This window comes from Bubalus bubalis, chromosome 5 (assembly GCF_019923935.1).
Source record: "Bubalus bubalis isolate 160015118507 breed Murrah chromosome 5, NDDB_SH_1, whole genome shotgun sequence".
NCBI lineage: Eukaryota > Metazoa > Chordata > Mammalia > Artiodactyla > Bovidae > Bubalus > Bubalus bubalis.
In genome coordinates, this window is record NC_059161.1 from 124751082 (window position 1) to 124768429 (window position 17348).

Below are 17348 nucleotides of genomic sequence, written 5' to 3' on the forward strand. Positions count from 1 at the left end.
CTGAAGAATGAGGGTGGGGTCAGAGGTCAGCCACAGGCCTCAGGGTGGCTGCCGCGCCCTCCAGGGCTGCCACCACGATGCTGAGCTGTCTCTGCACCTCAGCCCAGGCTGCAGGTTCGTGGCCTGCGTTCTGGGCCTGGGAATAGGCATTGGACAGGCCAGGGAACGTGGCCACAGAGCCGGTGCGGGGTGCCCAGAGCACATGGCTGAAGGGAGAAATGGAGGAGGATCAAGGTCATGCAGGGGCCAAGAATGAGCAGAGCTTCAGCCTGCAACAGCTCCTGTATACAGCTAGGGACAAATGCACCTCTCTGCTGGTAGTAGGAGGAGATGTAGGCTGTAGTCCCAGGGTGACCTTAACTGATTTGCCTCCCCATCTTTGAGCCTCACTCCCCAGCCATCTCAAGGGACTGGGTTGTGCTCTAAAGGCCAGAAAAAGTGACATTCTCCTCCCTTGGATGGGTACCCATTGCCCAGCCTCATCTCACCGCACCTCCCAAGAGCTTTGGACAGGCTCACCTGTAGTAGCGTTCTTCTGGGAAGGCTTGTGAGTTCAGGAAAGTCCGCTCCAAGAGCATCAGCTGGTCGTTGATCATCCTCACCTGCAGGGGACTGAGGGTGACAAGACCCTCTGGTCACCCTACAACCACCCAGCTGCCAGCCTGCATCCTGCCCTGGATGCTGGCCTCCCAGACACCTGCTTGCAACCCTTGCTTACTCAGGGGTGCCCTCTCGCAGTGTTGCTATGCGTTGGTTGAATGCCGTGGCTGCCCCCTCAAACCTCTCCACCGCAGTCACCAAAGGTCCTGTGGGAGAACAGCCAGCATCTTAGCCCTGGGGGCATAAGGCTCCCCATGCCTCAATATCGGGGTCTCCGTACCGAGGCTGATGCCGTGCTGCTCCAATAGGACCCTGAGGTTCTCGGCAGCCTGCAGGAAGCTGCGGAGGGTCTCGCTGTAGTCACTGATGTTAAGCGGCAGGAAGAGGCTGTCACTGAGCCGGAGAAGCACACTTCCCGCAGTCCGGGCCACGGCCTGATGGCTGCTGAAACCTGGTGGGGAGGGTGATGAGGCCAGGCTCAGCCTTCAGCCCTGCCTCCTCCCGCCGCAGGAGACCCCTTGCCCCCTTCCTCACCAGGGTCCAAAAACTTGTCCACGTAATCAAAGGTGTCAAAGGCTGTGTGGTAGGTGGGGTAGATCCGGGCTGAGGTCTTGCTCTGAGGAAACAAGACCCATGGGTGACAGGCTTGGGATGAGAAGTGGAAGGAGGAGTTCAATGTAGAGCCATTATCTCAAGTCAGTTGTCACCACACCTGTGAGGCAGGTTCTAGGGTTCCCACCTTACAGAGGAGGAAATGGGCTCAGAGAGGTTAAGTAACCTTCCTGATATCACACAACTAAGTGGCAGAGCTGGGTCAGGTGCCAGCTTCCTGTTTTGCATGAAGGAGAAGAACCTGAGGCTTTGCAGTCAAACAGGAGGATTCACATCCCAGCTCCACCACTCAGGAGCAGAATGGCCATGGAGGGGAGAAAGGGTATTTTGGAGCATCAAACAGGGAAACAGTCTGGCACTCTGCAGCCCTTATCTCATTTTACCATCAAATCACCCGTTTTATACTGTTTTTTAATGTACTCTGAGACAAACTTTTTTTCACATTTTAAGATCTCTGAAATCAGGATGCTTCTTACAGTCAATGTCATCCTGCAATCAACTGACCGTGTATTTTTTCCCTTCTGAATAATGCATATCACAACAGTGCATCTTATACTCAGTGGTGTCTTAAATTTGATAAAATAATATAGATGAGGATGAACATGCTTAAGAGAGGTAAAGAAACTTGGTCGAGGTAGCACAACTACTGAGTGATGGATGCATTTGCACAGGAGCAGCCCGAGAGAGGAGGGGGCTAGTGGAGCAAAGTCCCGGGCTGGGGACTAAGGGGTGTCTGCTTACCCGGTCATAGGTGTAGGCGATGTCCATGGAGGAGATGCCCAAGAAGTGAATGAAAGGGGCATAATCGCTGCCAGCGCCCAGAGTCCCCACACTATGGGAAGAAATATGGTCAGGCTGCAGGGCGCTGGGCCAGCTCACCAGCCTGGGGTCCCCATCCCGGTCCCGGGCTCACCTGGGGACCAGGCCGTACACGGAGCTGCTACGGTTGTAATATCGGATCCAATTGTCATAGATGCTGAGACCGCTGGAGCCCGGTGCGGAGATCTGAGTGGAGGGGAATCTAGTCTGCCGCTGGCTCCTCCCCAGGTCCAACAGCCAGGCAGGTCCTCCGCACCGGCCCTTGCGCAATCCTTTAGATTCTTCAAGGCCCTCCCCGCAGCCTCAGTCCCACCGCCGGCCCCTCTCCGAAGTATCAGCTCCGCCTACCCCGTGTAGCCCCGCCCCCGACAAGCCTCCTCCCACCCCGCTCCCAGCCACTCCCCTTTCCACCTGTTTGGCAGCGGAGAAGACGACGCTTTGGATCGGGGGCGTGCCCTGCACCCTCAGGGTGGCATTGGCTGTGAGAGGATCCAAGGAAGACTATTCGGGCTCCGCCTTTTCGTGTCCCCGCTCCCCGAGTCAGCCCCGCCGCCCCTCATACCAAACACCGAGATGTCCACATTGATGTAGGCCACGGCGCGCTCCTGCAGCTTGCTGAAGAACTCCTGCAGGTGGACCCGACCACGTCAGCCCCGCGCGGCCCGCCCCGGGAATCCCCTCGAGTGCCCAGCTGCGGGGCTCACTCACCTCCGTGAATTCTGTGGAGCCGATGAGACCAAACTCCTCTGCCCCCCAGCTCGCAAACACGATTGATCTGCGGGGACGCCAGGTGCCTGGGGAGAAGGATAAAGTGCTGGAGGGCAAGATCCCCCAGATCTCGGGGTGGCTTAGGGGGAAGGTTGGGCATGTGAAGGGAGAGAGGGCTGGAACCCACAGGGCAGCTGGCCATTGGAGTTAGGTATTGGCACCTCCCCGGCCAAACCTTCGCTGAGGCTTCGCCCTCTTTTTACCAGGGCCTCTCCTCTGCTGTGACACCTCAACTTTGGCCCCCACCCCCGACAACAATCTCCTTCAGTCCGGTGGTCCGTTCTGCCAGAATGCCCTGCCCCTCTTCTCTGGATCCCCTAACTCTCTTCCTGGCATCTTATGCAAAACCGGCCCCTACTCCTATTCATTTGGTGATGAAACACACATTGTCCTTAGAGCATTATCCATATTGAGCCAGTCCTTACAAGAAGGTCTTGAGAGACAGACTCTCATTGTCTCCATTGACGAAATGGAGCCACAAAGAGGTTTAATGACTTGCCCAGGGTTACACAGCTGGTAGGCAGCAGAGCCAGAGTTCAAATTCAGGATCTGGCTCCAGAATCCAGGGGCTTAACCAACGCCCCATATCGCTCTCATAGCCTCCTGCAGGTTGGCTCCCATCTCCGCCTCATGCTCTCACTGCTCTTGCCACAGTCCTCAGTCACCTCCTGGGAGCCTCGGGGTCCTTGCTTGCCCCTCACCTCCTTCAGACTCCCCTCACCCTCCATGGCACTGTGTGCTCTGGGCTGTACTCCCATCTCTGGCTGCAACTCAGTCCCCTTTGATCATTTCTCATCTTTTTGTTTTAAATCAAAAATTTTTTAAGTATAAAATGATTATATGCTTGCAGTGGAAAGCTCCCACGCTTTTTTCTGCCCAAAATGCATAACCTGAATCTAATCCAACAAACCGAAATTGAGAGACAGTCAACAAACTAAATAATCAGGATCAGGAAAGAAAGAACAGCTAAGAAACTATTACAGATGACCCATGCGATTACTACACAGGCAACCTGTGCTCCTGGATTGACTCTTGGACCAGAACATTCTTTTGCTCTAAATGTTAAAGGAAGGACTTCCCTGGTGGTCCAGTGGTTAAGAATCCATCTTCCAAGGGACACAAGTCCGATCCCTGGCCGGGGAACTAAGATCTCACATGCCTCAGTGTAACTAAGCCCTGTGCTGCACAACAAGAGAAGCCTGCACGTTGCAACCAGAGAAAGCCTTCAAGGGGCAGTGAAGACCCAGACCAGCCAAACTATAAATAAATCATTTTTGAAAGTTATTGGAACAACTGGAAAAAATTTTAATTTTCTGATTCTGATCATTGTAGCGTGGTTATGAAAGAAAATGTCCCTATTTTTAGGAAATACACAGTTCTGCCACCTGGTGCAGCCACTCTTTCCCACCTGGACCCCCACCCCCACCTGGAACTGCCACCTCCCTGAGCTCTGGCTTCCACCTGGAAAGCCTGGTAGATATTTTTCCTAATAGCATGTTTCATAGTTGTCATTACAGTCAATTCTGGGGTTCTCTGGGGGGACGTCCAGTGCCTAGAGCTGGCCTGGCACACAGTAGGCATGGCTTAAGTGTTTGTAGAGTTAACGACTGTCTGTCCCCCTGCCTCAACCAAGCTGAGACTCCCCGAGGGTAGAGCCTGGGCACAGCCTTGCTCCCGACCACACCTGATCTCGCTTCCCTGGAAGGGTGCAGAAGACCCTCAGAAGGTATTGCAAGAGTTCCCTGTACCGCACTGGGCTGCTTGAGCGAAGCCAGGGCTAGTGTCATGCATGTCTGTCCCGAGGGCCCTTAGGCTTGGGCACAGGCGAATGCAAGAGTGGAGGGGGTGTCAGCGCCCAAAATTCAGGGAGGACTGGGTTTAGGTGCCCTCTTGGGGAGCGAGTCCCTGGACCGAGGCAGGGCGGGCCGCTCACCCTTCTTCAGCAGAGTCCCCAGGACGCGGGAGAGCTCCAAGAGGACGGCAGTACCAGTGCTGGGGTCCACGGCCCCGTGAACCCAGCTGTCCCGGTGGTTTCCATATAGCACGTAGCGGTCTGGCAGGAGGAGCAGAGTCAGAAACCTCAGAGGAGCGTGGGTGGGAGGGGCAGCCAGGCGGGGCCGAGGGGGCGTGGTCAGCGGCGCCAAGGGTTGGGCGGGGTCCTGGGGGCGCCGGGAGCCGTGAGGAGGCGCTCACCTGGCTCCACAGCCCCGCGGATGATCCCCAGGACATTGGAGGAGTTCCGCAGCTCCAGGCGGTTGTGGACACTCACGTTCACCTGGCTGGAGGGGGACAGGAGTCTCGGCACCGCCCACTCCCCCTCCAAAATGCAGGAAAACCTGAGGCCCAGAGTCAGAAAGGAACCTGGAAAAGTCACCTGCTTGGAAATACCAGGAGAGACAGCGAGGCTAGAGCCCAGCTCTTCTGACTCCAAGTCTTCTTTGTACTCACTCGGTTACTGGATACTTAGTGTATGTCAGCATCGTACCAGCTTTGGGCAATGGCTGAGACAGACATGGACCCCACCCTCGTCGGATCTCCCTCTCCTGGAGCAGCCAGACCCCAAGGAAGTGAGCAACTGCAGGCAGTGAGGGAGCTTGGGGGGACACTGACTAGGTGCCTGGTGGCAGGTGGGGTGTTAGGGCAGGCCAGGAATGGCAGAGCTTGGGGAAGAGTGTTCCATCAGCCAGAACAGCAAGTCCAGAGGCCCTGATTTGGAAAGGAGCTTGGTGCGTTCAAGAGAGGGGGTGGCTGGAGAACGGAGGTCCAAGGTGAGGTCGGGGGACTCCACAGAGCCTTGTGGAGCACACAACTGATTCACAGGCTTCCCCAGGACAAGACAGGTGTTTTGGAATCAAGGAGGGGTTGGGAGAGAGGAGAAAGGGAAGGGCCAGGCCTCGAAGTGAGCAGCGAGGAAGCCTAGGGTCAGGGAAGCATAACCCACTTCCCTGGTTGTCCAGCGGTCAAGAATCCGCTTTGCAATGCAAGGGAACCGATTTGATCCCTGGTCCAGGAAGATGCCAGGTGCCGTGGAGCAGCTGAGTCTGTGAGCCACAACTACTGAGCCCGCATCTACTAAAGCCCACGTGCCCGAAAGCCTGTGCTTGGCAACAAGAGAAGCCACCACAATGAGAAGCTGGCATGCCACAGCTAGAGAGCAGCCCCTGATTGCTGCAATGAGAGAAAGTCTACGTGCAGCAACGAAGACCCAGCACGGCCAAAAATAAAAAAATAAATACATACATTTTTTTTTTAAAAAAGAAAGTATAACAAGGGAAGAGAATGGGAGTGTTGGGGGAGGAGGGGGCTCCATCTTACCCGTCTTCTGGGAAGATACCATTCGACCGGAAGCCTGGCCCCAAATTGTAGTCACAGCCCAGTCCTCCCTGCCAGTCAGCCGGCGCAAGGTTTCCTCCAAGGTTACTGGGGAGGAGGGGGAGGCCCTTCAGAGCAAATATGGACGTGGGGTTGAAGTTGGGGGCCACCACCGGAGAGTGGGCAGGAGACCCTAGGACACAAGCTCACCAGAGAAGGACTTGTGCATCCTCGAAGCCAATGGGCTGAATGGGAATTGGGGGAAATCCAGAGGCATTGTCAGAGTTTAGGCGGAAGGAGGAGGGCGTAGCTGGAAGGTAAGGAGTCAAGGGGTCCCCAAAATACTCGAAGTAGGAGCCTCGCTCCACGCCCGAGGGAGGCAGGCACCAGGAGTGTGGGAAGGTCTCATTTGGCAAGCTCTTCCCGTCATTGATGTCTTTGGGGTCCGTGTACACTAGCACTCCAGCCACCCCGTACTTGGCAGCATTCACAGCCTGCAGGAAGCAGAGGAGGCTGTGTTTAGGGAAGGGAGGTGAAAGGGGGACACATCTCACATTGCTCCTCTTCTTCCCTTCATCACTGTGGAAGCCAGTACAGGCCTGCCTTCCTACCAGCAAGATGACTCTTACGCAAGTCATTTGTTGCAGTGCTGCTTGAGACAGCAGAAGACTGCTGAGTGTAGACAACGGCTCATCAGTGGGGCCGTTAGACTGAGGTACCCTGCAGAGGAGTAACATGCAGCTGTAAGAAGGAAGGAGAATGTGCTCCTACACCCCTATTCATATAAGCACTATTCATAGTAGCCAAAAGATAGAAACAACTCAACTATCCGTCACTGATGTACAGATAAGCAAAACCTACTATACAGCATGCAAACGTCAATTACTGTCTTAAAAAGGAGTGAAGCTCTGATACATCAATGAACCTCAAAACATTGTGCTAAGTGAAGGAAGCCAGACATGAAAAGGCAAATATTGCATGATTCCTCTTACGTGAGCTTCCTAGAATAGGCTAAGAAAGTCAAATAGAGGTTACTAGGGGCTGCAGAGGGAGAATAAGGGTGTTAAATGAGTACAGAGTTTCACCTGGAACCATGAAAGCAATCTGGAAATGGGTCATAGCGATGGCTGCACGACAATTTTTTTTTTTGACACTGTGAATGTTCTTAATTGCAACGTACATTAAAAAACAGTTCACTGGGCTTCCTAGTGGCTCAGTGGTAAAGAATCTGCTTGCCAATGCAGGGGACACGGGTTCAATCCTTGAACTAGGAAGATCACACATGCCTCAGAGAAACTAAGCCTGTGTGCCACATCTGTTGAGCCTGTGCCCTAAATCCCAGGAGCTGCAATAAGAGAAGCTATTGTAATGAGAAGCCGTGCTCACTGCAACCAGAGAAAAGCCCTCACAGCAACAAAGGCCCATTAAAGAATGGTTAACATAGTAAAGTTTATGTTACATATATTTTAAGTCAATGAAAACAAAACAGTACATTAAAAAAGAAGATCAAAGACAGAGTTTATGTACCACTTGAGAATGATCACCAGGATGACTTTTTGTTTGGTTGTTTGGTTTGGGGTTGGTTTTGTTTTTTGTTTTTTTGCCAGGCTGAGTGGCTTTCGGTATCTTAGTTTCTCAACCAGGGATGGAACTCGGGCCCCCTGAAGTAGAAGCAAGGAGTCCTAACTGCTGGACCACCAGGGAATTTCTTCTAAGATATATTAATATGAAAAGAGCACAGTTCAGAACAGTGGGTATTGTACACTATTTTTATATAAAAAAAGAGAAAGAAGAATATACCTTCATATGTTCTTCTTCCCAAGGAAACTCTGGATCACATTCCATAAACAAACAAAGCTACCTCTTTGGAGGGTAGCATTATGAGAAAACTTTTCTCATTCTATACGTTTTTTTAAAAACTGAGAGTTTCATTGTCTGTATCATTTTACCACACCTGTTCCCCTTTCCTTTCTTTTTTTTTTCCCCACCAGCTCTTATCAAGGGCACTTCTTTTATGTATGTATGTACATATGTATTTATTTTTACTTCTTTTAAAATTGTGATGAGAGGGCTTCTGGTTCAAAATGGTGGAGTAGAGGATATGCACTCATCTCCTCCTGTTAGAGCACCAAAATCACAACTATCTGTTGAACAACCATCAACAGGAGGACGCTGGAACCCATCAAAAAAAGATACCCTGCTTCCAAAGACAAAGAAGATGCTGCAATGAGAGGGTAGGAGGGGCACAATCACGACTAAATCAAATCCCATATCCGCTATGTGGTTGACCCACAAACTGGAGAACGATATACCAAAGAAGTTCTCCCACTGTTGTGAAGGTTCTGAGCCCCACGTCAGGCTTCCCAGCCTGGGGATCTGACAAAGGGACTGGAAACCCCTAGGGAATCTGACCTTGAAGGCCAGTGGGATTTGATTATAGGCGTTCCACAGGACTGGGTGAAACAGACTCCAGTCTTGGAGGGCACAAACCAAATCTGTGGGCACCAAGACCCAGAGGAAAGGAGCAGTGACCCCACAGGAGACTAAACCACTTGCTAGTATTGCAGGGTCTCCTGTGGAGGCGATGGTCAGCAGGGGGTCACCAAGGGATGGGGGCGCTGGCAGGAGCACTCCTGGAAGGCCCCCCTTCATATAAGCTGTCTTGGAGGTTGCCATTAACTCTATCATAGAGCCCATAGGCCCCAGGGCTAGGTCCTCTTAGGCCAAACAACTAACAGGGAGGGAGTGCAACCCCACCCATTAGCAAATAATTGGATTAAAGCTTTACATGAATCAAGGCAAATTGGAAGTGGTCAAACAAGAGATGGCAAGAGTGAATGTAGACATTCTAGGAATCAGCGAACTCAAATGGACTGGAATGGGTGAATTTAATTCAGATGACCATTATATCTACTACTGAGGGCAGGAATCCTTCAGAAGAAATGAAGTAGCCATCATGGTCAACAAAAGAGTCCGAAACGCAGTACTTGGGTGCAATCTCAAAATGACAGAATGATCTCTGTTCATTTCCAAGGCAAACCATTCAATATCACAGTAATCCAAGTCTATGCCCCAACCAGTAATGCTGAAGAAGCTGAAGTTGAACGGTTCTATGAAGACCTACAAGACCTTTTAGAACTAACACCCAAAAAAGATGTCCTTTTCATTATAGGGGACTGGAATGCAAAAGTAGGAAGTCAAGAAACACCTGGAGTAACAGGCAAATTTGGCCTTGGAATACGGAATGAAGCAGGGCAAAGACTAATAGAGTTTTGCCAAGAAAATGCATTAGTCATAGCAAACACCCTCTTCCAACAACACAAGAGAAGACTCTACACATGGACATCACCAGATGGTCAACACCGAAATCAGATTGATTATATTCTTTGCAGCCAAAGATGGAGAAGCTCTATACAGTCAACAAAAACAAGACCGGGAGCTGACTGTGGCTCAGATCATGAACTCCTTATTACCAAATTCAGACTTAAATTGAAGAAAGTAGGGAAAACCACTAGACCATTCAGGTATGACCTAAATCAAATCCCTTATGATTATACAGTGGGAGTGAGAAATAGATTTAAGGGCCTAGATCTGATAGATAGAGTGCCTGATGAACTATGGAATGAGGTTCGTGACATTGTACAGGAGACAGGGATCAAGACCATCCCCATGGAAAAGAAATGCAAAAAAGCAAAATGGCTGTCTGGGGAGGCCTTACAAATAGCTGTGAAAAGAAGAGAAGTGAAAAGCAAAGGAGAAAAGGAAAGATATAAACATCTGAATGCAGAGTTCCAAAGAATAGCAAGAAGAGATAAGAAAGCCTTCTTCAGCGATCAATGCAAAGAAATAGAGGAAAACAGAATGGGAAAGACTAGAGATCTCTTCAAGAAAATCAGAGATACCAAAGGAAAATTTCATGCAAAGATGGGCTTGATAAAGGACAGAAATGGTACGGACCTAACAGAAGCAGAAGATATTAAGAAGAGGTGGCAAGAATACACAGAAGAACTGTACAAAAAAGATCTTCACGACCCAGATAATCACGATGGTGTGATCACTGACCTAGAGCCAGACATCCTGGAATGTGAAGTCAAGTGGGCTTTAGAAAGCATCACTACGAACAAAGCTAGTGGAGGTGACGGAATTCCAGTTGAGCTATTCCAAATCCTGAAAGATGATGCTGTGAAAGTGCTGCACTCAATATGCCAGCAAATTTGGAAAACTCAGCAGTGGCCACAGGACTGGAAAAGGTCAGTTTTCATTTCAATCCCAAAGAAAGGCGATGCCAAAGAATGCTCAAACTACCGCACAATTGCACTCATCTCACACACTAGTAAAGTAATGCTCAAAATTCTCCAAGCCAGGCTTCAGCAATATGTGAACCGTGAACTTCCTGATGTTCAAGCTGGTTTTAGAAAAGGCAGAGGAACCAGAGATCAAATTGCCAACATCTGCTGGATCATGGAAAAAGCAAGAGAGTTTCAGAAAAGCATCTATTTCTGCTTTATTGACTATGCCAAAGCCTTTGACTGTGTGGATCACAATAAACTGTGGAAAATTCTGAAAGAGATGGGAATACCAGACCACCTGACCTGCCTCTTGAGAAATTTGTATGCAGGTCAGGAAGCAACAGTTAGAACTGGACATGAAACAACAGACTGGTTCCAAATAGGAAAAGGAGTACGTCAAGGCTGTATATTGTCACCCTGCTTATTTAACTTCTATGCAGAGTACATCATGAGAAACATTGGACTGGAAGAAACACAAGCTGGAATCAAGATTGCTGGGAGAAATATCAATAACTTCAGATATGCAGGTGACACCAACCTTATGGCAGAAAGTGAAGAGGAACTAAAAAGCCTCTTGATGAAAGTGAAAGTGGAGAGTGAAAAAGTTGGCTTAAAGCTCAACGTTCAGAAAACAAAGATCATGGCATCCGGTCCCATCACTTCATGGGAAATAGATGGGGAAACAGTGGAAACAGTGTCAGACTTTATTTTTCTGGGCTCCAAAATCACTGCAGATGGTGATTGCAGCCATGAAATTAAAAGACACTTACTCCTTGGAAGGAAAGTTATGACCAACCTAGATAGCATATTCAAAAGCAGAGACATTACTTTGCCAACAAAGGTCCATCTAGTCAAGGCTATGGTTTTTCCTGTGGTCATGTATGGATGTGAGAGTTGGACTGTGAAGAAGGCTGAGCACTGAAGAATTGATGCTTTTGAACTGTGGTGTTGGAGAAGACTCTTGAGAGTCCCTTGGACTGCAAGGAGATCCAACCAGTCCATTCTGAAGGAGATCAGCCCTGGGATTTCTTTGGAAGGAATGATGCTGAAGCTGAAACTCCAGTACTTTGGCCACTTCATGTGAAGAGTTGACTCATTGGAAAAGACTCTGATGCTGGGAGGGATTGGGGGCAGGAGGAGAAGGGGACGACAGAGGATGAGATGGCCGGATGGCATCACTGACTCAATGGACATGAGTCTCAGTGAACTCCGGGAGTTGGTGTTGGACAGAGAGGCCTGGTGTGCTGCGATTCATGGTGTCTCAAAGAGTCAGACACGACTGAACGACTGATCTGATCTGAAAGCTTTACTGAGCACAGCCCTGCCCACCAGAGCAAGACTCAGTCCTTCTCATAAGGAAGCTTACACAAAACTCTTAGCCTCTTCCATCAGAGGGCAGACAAAAGAAGCTAGAAGAACCACAATTGGTTAGAACAAAAACCACATTTCAGAAAGTTAATCAAGATGAAAAAACAGAAAGTTACATCCCAGATGAAGGGCCAAGATAAAGCTCCAGAAAAACAATTAAATTAAGTGGAGTTAGGTAACCTTCCAGAAAAAGAATTCAGAATAATGATAGTGAAGATGATCCAGGATCTTGGGAAAATGGAGAAGATGCAAGAAACTAGAAGAACGAAAGAACAAAGAAATAGAGATGAATAATACAGTAGAAAGAATCAATAGCAGAATAATTGAGGCAGAACAGATAAATGATCTGGAGGATAGAATATGGAAATCACTGCCAGAGAATAGAATATAGAAAAAAGAATGAAAAAAAAAAAAGAAAGAAAACAGCCTAAGAGATCTGGGACAACATTAAAGGCACCAACAATTGTATTATAGGGGTCCCAGAAAGAGAAGAAAGAAAGAAAAGACCTGAGAAAATATCTGAAAACTTCCCTAACATGGGAAAGGAAATAGTCAACCAAGTCCAGGAAGCACAGAGAGTGCCAGGCAGGATAAATCCAAGGAGGAACACACTGAACCACATAGTAATCAAACTGACAAAAATTAAAGACAAAGATAAAATATTAAAAGCAACAAGGGAGGAACTTCTCTGGTGGTTCAGGGGCTAGGACCCCTCGCTCCCAATGCAGGGGGCCCAGGTTAGACCCCTGGTCAGGGAACAAAGATCCCATATGCCACAACTAAGAGTTTGCACATGGAAACTAAAGATCCCATAGACTGCAATGAAGACTGAAGATCTCATGTGCTGCAACTAAGACCTGGGGCAGCCAAATAAATAAATATTATATATATATTTTTAAAAAGCAACAAGGGGAAATTGATAAATAACATACATGGGAACTCCCATCAGGTTATCAGCTGATTTCTCAACAGAAACTCTACAAGCCAGAAGGGAATGGCATGATACATTTAAAGTGATGAAAGGGAAGAACCTACAACCAAGAATACCATATTCACCAAGACTCTCATTCATATTGATGGAGAAATCAAAAGCTTTCCAGACAAGCAAGAGTTAAGATAATTCAGCACCACCAAACCAGCTTTACAACAAATGCTAAAGAAACTTCTCTAGGTAGGAAACACAACAGAAGGAAAAGATCTACAGAAAATAAATCCAAGACAATTAAGACAATGGTAATAGGATCATACATGTCAGTAATAACCTTAAATGTAAATGGATTAAATGCACCAACCAAGAGATATAGACTGGCTGGGTGGCATACATGTGTATGTATGCACTTCCACTTACCACATCACTCTGCTTGATCCCCCAAATTGTATGTAATTATTTTATATTGTTAGAAATTTAGAAAGTTAAGTCACTCAGTCATGTCCGACTCTTTGCGACCCCATGGACTGTAGTCCACCAGGTTCCTCTGTCCATGGGATTCTCCAGGCAAGAATACTGGAGTGGGTTGCCATTTCCTTCTCCAGGGTATCCTCCCAAGCCAGGGATTGAACCCAGGTCTCCCACATTGCAGGCAGATGCTTTATATTGTTAGCTTAATCATATTCTCATTATGGCTTGCAATTATAATCTTTTATTTTTTCCTAGCTATTGATTCTGAAAACTGATAAATATGCTTTACTATTGTAGAAAAAACTGTGATGAATACACATAACATAAAATTTAGTATCTAAGTGTACAGTTCAGGGACTAGATCCCACATGCCACAACTGAGTTCGCATTCTGCAGCTAAAGAGTACCGAGTGCCACAACTAAGACCCAGGACAGCCAAACAAATAAATATTAAGGAAAAAAAAAGTACAGTTCAGTGGCATTAAGCACATTTCTATTACTGTGCTACCATCACCTCCATTTATCTCCAGAACTCTCTTCATTTTGCAAATTTGAAGCTCTTAACCCACTAAACACTAATTCCCTAGTCCCATCTCTTGTTATATACCTTTTAATATTTAAAATAAGTAAGTAAATAAACATTTAAAAACCATAGACAGGGCTTCCCTAGTAGTCCAGTGGTTAAGAATCTGCCTTGCAATGCAGGGGACACTGGTTTAAACCCTGGTCTGGAAGATTCCATGTGCAGCAGGGCAAGTAAGCCCTTAAGCCACAACTGTGGAGCCTATGCATTGCAACCACTAAAGCTCGAGTGCCCTGGGGCTGGTGCTAGACAACAGGAGAAGCCACGTGCATTGCAATGAAGAATAGCCTCCCACCCTGTTCCCGGAACTAGAGAAAGCCAGCACCAAGCAACCATGACCCAGTGCAGCTAAAAATAAATAAATAAATAAAATAATAATGAATAGCAATAGGCATGGAATCCTCTGTCAAAATTCTGTATTGACACAAAGCAAACTGGTGGGTGGAAGGGGACAACAGGAGGGATTTAAGTCAGATATTCAGGAGAACTTCACAGGAGATATTTACAGGAGGACTTAGACTTCCAGAATATGAAAGCTGAAAAATTTCCCCAATTCCTTTATTTCCCAAGGCTCAGGGATGTTGGGGGAGGCACCCATGGTTACATGGTTACATAGCACAGAAGTATTCTTTGGGCATACCCATGGACTAGAATCTGGGTGGGCGGAGTCCATAGCAGCCATCGTGGGTGGAAGGAGGAATCACCCCCTTCTTCTGCCCCAAGCCCAGGGCTTGGTGCCCCACTCAGCACTGCTCATCCCCTTTCCCTCACTCCTCCTGTCCACTGCCAGCCCCTCTCCCCACCCAGCCCCTTGCACTGGGGGCTGCTGCTTACCTTAGCTCCGCGCCCTACACCCCCATAGCGGGTCAAGACGATGCTATCTTGGAGTTTGACTTCCTTTTTCTGTAGTTCCTTGAAGTCTTCTTCCGAGCCCTGGTTGGCATAGACGAGGGGGCCCTACTCCCAAGAGAAGGTGACTTGAAGCCAGGCCCAGGAAAGAGAGGGAAAGGCTGAATGGCGGGATGAAGGGTTTAGATCCCGTGCCCCCCACCTCACCCAGAGCTTCTCAGCTCTCCAAGACCAAGTCACACCTGGTTTTCTCTGTGCTCTGTGTCCAGGTACCCTGTATCAGGCCAGGCCTGGAGCAGGGCCCGTTAGTGTTTGTTGAATGACTAAGCAATGGGCAAAAGGAGTAGTAATGGAGTGTGGAAGCGAGTACATTCTGGGTGGGGGCTGAGCCCCAGTTGAGGCACTTCTCAACAGCCCCTGGGGTCAGGATGGGAGCAGCTGAGGTGGGAACAAGGGGGAATTGGGCCGGCAGTGGGGAGAGGGCATCCCAGGCCCACCTGCGGGGTTCCGGGGGGAGCATAGGCAGCATAGGGCGGCACCACATTGGGGCCCCCCTGCTCCCCAGTCAGGTTCTCTTCACTGTGTCGGCAGGAGAAGAGGATGGCCCCAGTGGAGTTCACTGTTGAGAGAGGGCGGTGTAGGAGCGGGGCCCGGCGGCTCCCCCAGCCCACGGGAATCCCGGAGCCAGGGCCGGGACTCACCCACATCCACACGGTTGGGCTGCTCCCCGCTGGGGAAGGACAGCAGCACTTCGTACTCAGTGGTCCTGGCTGAGTCCAGGCCTGACTCCGGGTCCTGCCAGCGCTGCAGCAGCAGCTGCACCAGCGCCTCATCCCGGGGGCTGGTGGCCAGATGTGGCTCCTTGGAGAGTTCTCTGCAGGGTGGGCCAGAGAGGGGTGGGTCCAGGGTCAGGGAGGGGCCTCTGGCACACGGGAGAGGTGCAAAGGCAGGCCTCTCACCTAAGGTTCTCCCGGATCCTGTTGGCATCTAGCTGTTCTATGACGGTCTCGAGGATCTTCAGGTCCAGGTCCTGGGAGGCTGAGGCACTGGGGGCTGGTGAGTCAGCCCCCTTGGGGATGGCAAAGTGACCCACAATGATCCCCAGCCCCAAGAGGGCAGCGGCCCCCACCACCCCTCCCAGCACCTTCACCCACTGCATCCTGTGGAATCTTGGCCAGCTCGGTGGCCTCCTTATAGATGGGACCTCAGACCCAGTTAACTATTATCTAATGGGCAGCCCTGCCCTTTGGTCACTAGCTGGCAGAGAAAAGAGGGGACGTCCCAAGGAAGGGCCAGGAGCTCCTTACATCCACCTCTATTTCTGCAACATTCACTTGGAAGAGACCCCCGAGGGGCAGCAGATCCACGCGTGGACACTGAGGCTTGGAGATGGGCAAAGTCTCACCCACTGTCTGCCAGTAAAAGAGGCCAGGCCAGGACTAGAACTCAGAGCCCCTGTATCCAGAGCAGGGCTGGCCCTGCTGCTCGCCATCCCAGCCTCTGGTTCCTCTTTGTCACTTGATCTCTAGCCCATCCAGCCCTGGCTCCTTGAGTAGGTTTTAAGTTCAAATCCCACCCTTTGCTAGACATTAGCGGTAAGACCTTAGACAATTCACTTAGTGTCTCTGAGCCCATTTTCTTAACTGTAAAAATGAGATAATATAATAGAACCAATTTCACAGAACTGGGGTGCTATTTTTTTTAAACAAGGCCACATCTGTAAAAAATGTCTAGCCTGGTGTTAGACCCATAGTGGGAACTCAGTATATTTTAGCCATTTCTGCCTCATCTGAACCCCCTAAAAATGCTAAGCCTAGAGCTAAGGGAAGAAGAGAGACCCAGAACTCTCTGTATCTATCCCGCAGGGATCTGAGCTTACGGAAGGAAGTGGGACCCTTAAAATTAAAACTGTTCTAGAGGATGGAGCTGGGGAAGCCCACACTTTCTTGATAAGGTGACCTCCTCCTCCTCATCATCCCCTGACTGTATCAGGAATCCATCCATCTGTTCATGCACCCACCCCCACATTTATTCACCCATTCTCCCATCCACCCATCCTCTGCCCTCCCCTCCATCCATCCATTCATTTATTCATTCCTTCACTCTAACTGCCAGCATATTTCATTTATTCAGCCCTATGCCAGACCCATGCCAGGCTCTGGGGAAGCCAGAGTGCCCAGGAACTCGGGTCCAGCAGAGGAGCCAGGCAGGCTTTGTGTTGAGCCGTGTGGTGAGCACCCCTATAGAGGGGAGGACCAGCGTGCTCCCAGTGGAATGAATGACAAATTCTGTCCAGAAGGGAACATTTGAGGGGATCTTCCAATGATAAGATAGTATTTGGCATGCAGAAAAGGCAAGGGGCAGGCCATCCATACAGATGAGGATGGGTGGAGAGGGAGCCACCAAGTACTCAGTATAAGTGTTTAGCCTCTTTCTGACTTCAAAGGGAGCCAGGAAGGACTGGGAAGATCCCTGGGACTCATATGTGACTCCTTCCACCATCCATGGCTTATCCTGCCTTGGGATTTTGTCCAGCCAGGCTGCAATCTATTGATCGGCCCAAAGATTCCTGGAGATCCAGGAGAGCTGGGCATGGTAGACTTTGTGTGTGTGTGTGTGTGTGTGATTTCACAGCACCCTCTCAGAGCAGAGCAGCCCCCTTCCTACTGCTTACAGCCCTATTCACCTGTGCCACGGTGCCCACCTCCCTCTTGCTATTGGTCAGGAGTGTTAGCACATTAGCGTGTCA

General features: G+C 49.5%; 1 protein-coding gene across 1 annotated transcript; it reads right to left on the reverse strand.

The window, feature by feature from the left end:
- Positions 1-19: 19 nt before the first annotated feature.
- NAALADL1 (N-acetylated alpha-linked acidic dipeptidase like 1) lies at positions 20-16777 on the reverse strand. The gene is made up of 18 exons (XM_006056502.3): positions 15559-16777; positions 15301-15473; positions 15097-15218; positions 14585-14707; positions 6322-6605; positions 6115-6219; positions 4993-5078; positions 4733-4852; positions 2740-2825; positions 2594-2657; positions 2443-2510; positions 2126-2217; positions 1954-2044; positions 1135-1216; positions 881-1051; positions 719-806; positions 520-612; positions 20-206 (listed from the first exon to the last, which is right to left on the reverse strand). The coding sequence occupies exons 1-18, from the start codon at positions 15756-15758 to the stop codon at positions 20-22; spliced, it is 2235 nt and encodes a 744-aa protein (XP_006056564.2). The 5' UTR covers positions 15759-16777.
- Positions 16778-17348: the final 571 nt, after the last annotated feature.